The following is a 9,076-nucleotide window of genomic DNA, read 5'->3' on the forward strand; positions in this document are numbered from 1 at the left end:
TTTTATTTGTAGTTTGCGGAATGGTGTGGGCCTTGTGTTTACTGGGGGCTAATGAACGGAGTGCCGTGTGGCAGTTTGCAATTGCCGTAGCAGTGGCAATACTTAGCATTTATGTGGCATTGGGGTACTGCATTTTAAACAAAAGGGTCAAAGACAGTTTTATGCAAAGACTGGGGGTGCATGAGTGGAGACATGAAACTGACAGAAGAGATCGGAACTCTGGTAAGTACTATTTATTATAATTCACATTTCAAAATGACACAAATACGTATTATGTTAAGACTAAAGTAACGATGGAATGCAAGTCAAGTCCTTTTGTTTCATGTGTCATGAGCACGGCGAATTTTTAAAAACTAATTATTAATCAAGTTCACATGTAATGAAAGTTATACATTTTATTCATTCAGGACTTCAATCAATTGTCAAATGTTAAAAAATGTCGTAATTATTGTTTTCAGGAGCTCTGTTCCGCTCAAGGGATCCAATCGCTCAGCAAAATGCCTCCGTAAGAATTTATACCTGTGATAAGAATAACTTAGAAGTCGGATATTTGCATATTTATTTGAGAAATAATTTGTACATTTATTTGGTCGTTGTCTTTGTAGAGATCGGCATTGGTGTACAGGACAGATTTGGGAGTCGCAGGTAGGGATGATCCCAGGAAAAAGGACATGTTCAGAAATATACGATCTGGCGTATCAACTGCATCGACAACAAGCCGCTCCACGACGAAGACATCCAGCAGCCCTTATGGTTATGGAGCTACTTTGCCACACTACCGAGGTAAGCTCAGATCTATTTCCATTTACCCAAATTATAAAGATAACCACGCCACGAATAGTTTCGCACACTTTTTCATAAAGAGGATCTACATGCGTTACTCAACTATTGTTTTCTTTGTCAATGAAAAATTAATCACTATATAGCATCACATTTTCGCATATGACAACAAACCAAGAAAAAATATTCACATTTGTAAACTTTAAGAGTCAGTTTGCATGCGCTCTTTTATGCAGAAATGTAGATTATGATTATGATTAAATAAATAGTTACGTAGTTTAAACAGTCAAATTAGAGTCTCCTTTAAATCCATCTCACGGAACAGTGGCTTCCTTGACTAGATGTTAATAATCCTGTGGTGGTGGTGGTTACAATAAAGCTGAGATAATAGAGAGTTGGAGATTCCTTGTACTCTGACTGTAGACTGTACTGTGGACTCTAGATGATGACGTCATCAGCTTTTTGTACTAATTCTACAGTCTACAGTAGACAAATTGAAACACGGGCTCAATTTGTACTACTGTGGAAAAATCAAGGGTTGGCAACTAGGATATCTAGGATAGAACGCCTCAATGTAATCAGACGCCGTTTTCGCCATTTTGCTTCTAATTTTTGACCCTAGGTCGAGTTCGAAGATGGGCTCCCTGTGGTCAAGGTCAAGGTCACCCTGGCGTGAAGTAAACGCAAAATTATACCTTAATTTTCATATGCGGTATCATTTTAAAGGAAATTTCACCAAGAATTTATAGTCGTCAATACTTTTGACCTACGACCAACCAATGACCGAAAGGACGAGGTCAAAGGTCGCAATTTAAGTGTCGACTGTTTTAGACGTGTATTAAGGCGAGAATTTAAGAAATCTGCATAGCTTTAACGTATGAAGACCCCGTGACCATGTTCACGAGGTCAAAGGTCAAAAATGTTAATATTTTATTTCAACCGTTGCAGACGTAGTTCACTTTGAAGCGAGGAGTTCAGAAATTACTATCATTTCGGCTTATATCAGCCTGGTGACCGTTTTAATCGAGGTCAAGGGTAAAAAATTTCGACTTTTTGGTTTGATCGTTTTAAACGCACATGTTGGAGGGATTCTCATTTTGTATATCATGAGTTGATTTGTCTCAATTTTTGACTCATCTATTTCGCGGAGTTTTACAATACAATTTTTTCAGAGTACAAAATAATGAAATTCTCCAGGTCTTTTGATTTTTGTACTAATTTTTGTATTGTACTGTAGTCACAGTACAGTACAAGTAAAAGTACAAAAAATCTCCAACTCTCTAATGGTGACGATCAAACATATTACCGTGTGGCTTGCGTAGGTATCTATGTACCTACGTACGTATGTACAATTGGCTTATTGCACGACTACGATAATTTTTTTCGCTTCTCAAGTGTTTGAGCAACGTGAGTCAGTCACAGTCTCATCACTTCATTGTCACATTTCGTTTATTGGTAATACTATCATTGGAAGCATAATGGTCGCTTACAATGAAAATTAGCGTGCTTCTCAAATTATCAAAAATGTTTTTATTCAGCTCAAGATAAATTTCCTTGCGGAAAATATGAGTTTGAAAAATGAGGGAAAGCTTGAAAAACTTGCAAGTCATTTTTATAACATTAATATTTTATTGTGTGCATTTCCCCTTTGTTTTATTTGCACATAAATTGCTAATTTCCTATTCCTGAATGGATGAGGACATATTTTGTATTTATTTTTGAAGCCATACATACACACAAAAATAATTAGAGTTTCATGATTTGCCACTTTAAAGCAGGAAGATGAATGGTGGTCACCTCTACTCATATACGGAATTGGCGATGATAATTACCTTAAATAATCTGTGGTGTCATTTGCAAATTGTTGATAATTGTTTGCAGTAAAATATGGGGATGAAGTTGACAGAAAACATCATGGCAAACGACGTAAGCGCTCAAATTCTGATGACGATGGAAGTTCCGATGGTGAAAGAACGCTGGAATTGGCTTCGTCACACTCTTCAGATGAAGACGAAGCGACCACAGTTCATGGGCCTGTGCGATCAGCGACATTAGGTATTTTTTTTAATACATGCATAACACGTATCTACAACTTCCCGGTCGCTAGTTTGCATACCCATTCGACCATTTCATTGCTTGGGATTCACAATACATTCTCTAATCACGGGAAAAAAGGGAATTTTAGTGTTTGTAATTGATAACTAATGAAACTAATTTTCACTGGTATAATTTTTTATAAAACTAACATTTGGGACACGGGCTTGTTCTTGCTACCCTTTTCTCCTCACAGGAATGAACGGGCATCGCTATCCGCACTACCGCCTCGTGCCCAACGGAGGTCTCAACGGCTGCCCCCACTCACCCAACACTGGTCGCCACAAACTGGTCTCGGCGTCCCTCTCAACGCTGCACGTTCCCGCAACCCAACGACCTCCAGCCCTGCCCCGTCTCTACTCCACCCACTGGACGCCCAACATCATCACCACTCCGACGTACCGGGAACTGTCTTCCAGTTAGCACTCTCTTTCTCACTTTCTCTTACAAACCCTTTTTGATAACCACTAATCGATCAGTGCAGAATAAACGCACTTGCGTTTCCTCTTCAATTTACAAGTCTCACTTTTTCTAACGTACTGACATTGAGTAGTATTTATGTAGTTTATATACTTGGTTAGTTAGCACTTTGTTTCGGTATCCGTGGGCTTTTTTGGTGGTTAATTGCTCTTCTCTTTTAATTTTTCACGTATAGATTTTAAAGGTTGTGGTGGTGGGTCAATGATTAACGGCGCAGCAGCCCCCAGTTCGGGTTCAGATAATGAAAACTCTGTCAATATTTACAAATATTCAGCAGCCGAAGAAGAAGGAGACGACCATTCGTCTCAACATTCCCACCAGGGTCAGCCCAATCAGTCCTCGTCTTATCACCCGATGTACGCCCAGCAACAAAAAGAGCTTAATTCTCAGAATTTGGGTCATGGCCATGGACAGGAGCAGGGAAAATCTGCATCTTTTGTACCTCAAGGTAAGTGCATCCATTTCTAATCAGTGGTGCATAAAGGCAGCGTAAAAGACATTTCATACATACATAATGCAGCAATTGAGTGATTCAGTAATGTAATATAAACATGACATATCCTTCCTGCCAAATTATCTCACTGAGGCTTTTGCTCGTTGACAGAGACGCCTAGTTCTTTTTGTCACATAACTGAGACATTCAAATATTTATTTTTGGCTAAAAGACTTTATACATTTTTGTGCTAAACCAAGTCATTCAAAATGTCAGGGTCTATAATTTGGTTTGTGTAAACTCAGGGTTCGAGACTGTGAATGATCTGAGTGGGACAGCATCCCCCAGCCTGAGTACCTTTGGACGCATCTCTTCCCCGGCTGAGAGGTGGGGCTCGTCATATGGAATGGTCAGTGGACCCGGAAGGCCTTTAGCAGAGTCATCCCCACTTCAAGAGCGTCCTCCTCATCCTCAACACCTCTCCTCGTTTCATCCAACCGACGATGAGTACGCTCTTAAATTATTAATTAGCTAAACCACTCATAAAACGCAAATACGATAATGTTATTTATACGTACTCGCTGTTCTTCCGCTTTATCTTAACGTATTTATATTTCCTAGTTTTTTCCAAGTACTTAATTCAAAATGTTTTCCAAGAAAAATTTTGTGTATTTTGTATACTCTCTCACTGATATTCTTGATCTTATCTTACTCCTTTTTGCTTACTGGATCTTTGCAGAATTCCATACTATGACGAGGTAACATATTTATGTGTCTGCTTTCTACATTAGAATTTCACCTTGATATACAGTCTTTTGATCATACATGCATTGCTAAATAATCAATGTATTTACGTATACTCATCTTCAAATTCTAAATATGTACGTAAACTTAATAGGATTAACACTGACGAACTTCACGGCGGCGGTCAAGTGAATCGTGGACTGGAAATGGATACTATGAGTGGTGACGAAGACGAAGATTCCAGTCCTCAGTACCACCAAGCATACCGACATCACCAACCAAGTAGTAGTAGTCATACCCAAAATTTGTCCTCACACCAGCAACAGCAGCACTACCTGTACGACTACCCACGCCATCCCAGTGTCCAAGTTGTGCCACCCTTGTCTTCCAACGAGGAAGGGAGCTACAGGGTGGAGGGTGATCGCCCCCACTCTTCTACGCCAGCTCCACCACCCCATCCCCACGGGGAGGACGAGGACGACGACAACTCGGACGCTTACGATGGTTCCATAGTTGCAGGTGTGCTTGTATGACATTCAGAGAATTCTAGTTACTTTTAAATTCTAAGTACTCTTCAATCAATCATGCATGCAGTCAGCAGTAGCAAACTGAAGCAGAGTCAGTGAGATTCATAGTGGTAAAATGCATGAAGAGAAAAATTGTGTTCCTTACATATTTTTAGTCATTCCATCGTAGGAAAAGATAGGAGAATGAGGGAATTATTATTATTATTTGTTACTCATTTACTTTTTACACGAGTTCAAGATCTCATCATTTCTTTTAAGATGTTTGTTTTGCTAAAATGCATGTACAAATGTGTATATGTGTGCAGAACACATAGGGCCCTAGAGTATCTTTATATATATTATATAGATGTATCCGGTCTCAATGTTCTGCTTCCTTCAATTTACATCTCATACATACGTTACGTCACCAAGTTATTATTATAGGCAAAAACAGTAAATTGTACACTATCATCGGGGTGTGTCAAATTGAACTAGGCTCTTAAGTTCATGCAATTGTCCTTCTTACTGAATATCAATAATATTATCATGTCATAATAATACTTAACTGGGAGGTAACCCTCAATTACATATACTCGTGTCAACAATCATATCAAAATCATATACGACAACCATAACAAATGAATACTCGCACGAATGTTAATCTTTACTATTGCTATATTGTGGACAAGAACATACTGTCCATGTTCTCATCATTTAGATACTGAAAATGTGACGATGTACTGCCTAAATCAAGGTTTTAACTCTTCAAAGCTTTAAGAATACTGGAAATAAAAGCCTAATTTGGAGTTTCTCTATCTACCTAATTTATTTATAAATGACTGGGCAATTGGTTGCAAAGGTACTAATAAATAATCATAGAATGCTAGAATAATGCTTAATAATCTTAAAAATTGTAAAATTTATAACATAATTTACACACAAGAAATTTAATTTTGTACTTTTGCACTGTCCATTAATATTATGTGTAGCTTCCATATTTTTGTGAATCCCAGATATTTTATGCAACTGATGATAATGTTGAAAATAAAACAAATGATCAAACATATTTCAATTCAAGTTTTTGTTTAAGTTCATTTTACAATGTGTATCATGCAATACGTTTCATGACAAGGCTCTCATTACATTTTGGAGATATGAAACTCTGTAATTGCTTGAGACGAATTTGAGTTTCACAATAAAACTCATCTTCATATTTCTTAAGCAGGGGCAGTAGAAAGGAAGAAGGCAGTGTCAAAAGAATTATGTACATTCAGTCAAGCACAAACGCGAATGGTACTAAAAAACGATGAAATATTAGTCAACTGATTACATGCGTCAGTTGTATGACTTTTGTGGAATTCCACCGACCGCACAACATATTGTCATCCTCACATCATTCTGACATTGTGGAACAAAAAGTGTAATCGTTTTGTAATCCTAAGGAAGTGTTGAGGGGTTGGTTGGACAAAGAATTGCAGTAACCAGATCGAACGGGTATCAACCTGAATGGTCTTCAATTTTATAAACTGTGGCTTCATTTCTAGTAAATAGAATCAAGCGACCATAACTAATTGTACACTAATACACAGAGATTTTGCCAGTTTAACCGTCCACTGGTCCACATTCCTGTCCAGTAGAGTTCAGTTTTCTCAAGAATTTGACTCACAGTTTTTATAAGTAAACCTTGCTTTTTGCGTGTACATAATTCGTGGCACCTTTATTCGCACATATAAATCCCTGCTGGTAGAATCGCTTATTTCTGGTCTTCAAAAAATTAATTAATTTAGAGACATTGTTCACATTGTTCACATCAAGCTATCAACTGACGATGAGTAATTTGTGCAACGTAGCTTTTCAGTGAAATACTTAATTAATTATTGGTTTCAATTTATGGGTATCAAAACATACAAATGTCAATTACAATGATGACATTATACTCATTACAGTACCATATAAGGTCCCATTTTTTAAGGGGTTTGAAAAATGTAAAACTACACTCGTAGAAGTGTGAACTTCTACGAGTCATGATTTTTAGGCTAAATGACTACCTTAAAAATAAGATAAATTATGAGGTAAACAAAGTTTAAAACGCGAAGGCCACCAGACATGTGAAGTGGTTGACCAGTTGTCAACTCTAAATGCCATCGTCATCGTTGGCCGACAGTCACACCATAAATTAAGTAATCTGGCTAATTCTATGATTGGATGGCTACCTTAGCCTAGAAGCACAAACTTATTCATTAAAATCTGCATGACGAATAAAGTCGTTAACTGTCAAAATATTTCATTTTAATATCATTTGATGATTTTCGTATAAAATCATTTGTCTCACTCCCATTTGATAATAATTGTGAATTCTGTGTTCTAGTAGACGAGAAAATATTCCCATAAAATCTCATCACATGTTTAAAAAATTCAGAGTGCGAAACGCATGTGCATACCTATAGATTTACTTAATTTATGCAATTTAGATAAAACATCTTCTTCTGTCTGATGATGGATAGCAACTTTGTATATTTTCTATGGACTTGCTGACCATGCAGATTGATTGATGACCCACGTCAGCCGGCTAATAAAACCACTCTATCCATTGATGCGTTATTTTACTAAAGTGATGATTTAACAAATCTTCCGTTTCATTCATTGTCCAACTAGAAATTGGGTTTCTCTTGCTCCTTGGAAGCCTATAGGAAACTTTTTTTCATAGAGCCTCAGATTTTTCATCAGCGTTTCTAATGAAAAATCTTTGGAAGTATCATAATAGTGAAGCAATGCGTGGTGGTCATACTCATTTGCTGCCGCTGCACATTTTTGTATGACGTGACGTGGAAAACTATTTCCAAAGACCTGAAGACAAAATCTTGAAGATTTTGGTGGGTCAACTCAAGCATGATGTGGTCGTCGTCTTTGGTCTGAGCAGGTGCAATTGAAGAGTTGCAGGGATATGTGTGGTGGTAGGTCATGCGTTTAACCTACAAAACACCACGCAAGCCAGACCTTCTCAACAAATTCATCTTTTCACAAAAGAAAACAGACACGAAAGGTGTTTTCAACATTATAGGATAAGAGATCAGCCAAATATGTATGTAGCTTGAGCTTAGTAATCAGGTTACATACGTTTATCCCGGATGGTCAATAACAAAATTTAGAATTTGCCTGGAGTCCATGATTCGTTGGCACACGTTCTATAATTTTCCCGTCTAGTGGCACACTCTCACTTTTGGGCACTTTTTGTTAGAGGTCAATCCATTTCATCACTTGCTATAATTAAAAAGCGGAACTGCTACTTATTTAATTGGTTCATGGATCAAAATATTCATACAAAACTCGTGATCGCCCTGACCACTGGGCTCGACGCTCAACTTGAATATTTTATTTGCTTTTATTACAAACTCAAATCGAATATCAAATTTGATTTTAATCAAACGTACTTTATATGCAAAAGGTGTTGTTTACGCGAAAAGTAGATTATGAATTTAAGAGCGGATGAGTTATGTATAATGTTGAAAGAGAAATTATATTGTTAATTATTATGGATGAGACGTTTACAACAATATGCAATTTCTTAGACCATTGTATAAGTATTATCTTGTTTCAAGTGCAGACTATCTTCTCTTGTCGACTTGTTTATCTTCAAACTTCCATGATTTGAATTTCTGTTTTTTTTTTAGCTTGCCAGCAAGAGCTTATTTCATGATGCTGACAGACTTGCTTGTTTATTTTTAGTGGATTATAAGACACTGCCCCACGACAGTATGAATTTAGGATCATATACACATCTACTGGAATCGAGTAAAAGTATCAACTTTAATCAGTATATGTGATGCCAATAATCAATTCCGTTGATTAAGTAATGAGAATATGAACATCTTAAATTTCAGCCTAAATATTAAACACGAGTTTAAACTCCTCAGGTGAACTTGAGATTTGCATTTGTGAAACTGTGTCACACGAATGTGTTTCATCTTTGATTCACAAAACATTATTTCTTGAAACAGATTTCAATTTCAACGGACAAATCAGTTAAAACCATTTACTT

The 9,076-nt window shown here is 37.1% G+C and overlaps 1 protein-coding gene and 1 long non-coding RNA gene across 8 annotated transcripts in view; one reads left to right on the plus strand and one right to left on the minus strand.

The window, feature by feature from the left end:
• Positions 1-6,103, plus strand: part of LOC110843683 (protocadherin-like wing polarity protein stan) — a 33,959-nt gene extending 27,856 nt beyond the window's left edge. Inside the window, exons 56-64 of one of the 5 annotated variants that reach the window (XM_035849491.1) lie at positions 13-222; positions 459-505; positions 606-783; positions 2,662-2,835; positions 3,071-3,292; positions 3,530-3,802; positions 4,093-4,294; positions 4,527-4,545; positions 4,686-4,820. In XM_035849491.1, the coding sequence (XP_035705384.1) occupies positions 13-222; positions 459-505; positions 606-783; positions 2,662-2,835; positions 3,071-3,292; positions 3,530-3,802; positions 4,093-4,294; positions 4,527-4,545; positions 4,686-4,691 (1,331 nt within the window). In that variant the 3' untranslated portion in view covers positions 4,692-4,820. Of the gene's footprint in view, positions 1-12; positions 223-458; positions 506-605; positions 784-2,661; positions 2,836-3,070; positions 3,293-3,529; positions 3,803-4,092; positions 4,295-4,526; positions 4,546-4,685 lie in introns of all 5 variants that reach the window. The other 4 variants (XM_022089702.2, XM_035849482.1, XM_035849487.1 and 1 more) reach the window with 4 other exon arrangements.
• Positions 221-3,163, minus strand: LOC118434905. 3 transcript variants are annotated; one of them, XR_004834355.1, is made up of 5 exons: positions 3,027-3,163; positions 2,613-2,937; positions 1,054-1,133; positions 581-795; positions 221-519 (listed from the first exon to the last, which is right to left on the minus strand). It is a non-coding gene; the product is annotated as an uncharacterized LOC118434905 (long non-coding RNA). The 3 variants fall into 3 exon arrangements; XR_004834356.1 differs by having other exon boundaries at positions 1,054-1,159; XR_004834354.1 differs by lacking the exon at positions 1,054-1,133.
• Positions 6,104-9,076: the final 2,973 nt, after the last annotated feature.

Source organism: Folsomia candida, unplaced genomic scaffold (assembly GCF_002217175.1).
Source record: "Folsomia candida strain VU population unplaced genomic scaffold, ASM221717v1 Fcan01_Sc001, whole genome shotgun sequence".
Lineage (NCBI taxonomy): Eukaryota > Metazoa > Arthropoda > Collembola > Entomobryomorpha > Isotomidae > Folsomia > Folsomia candida.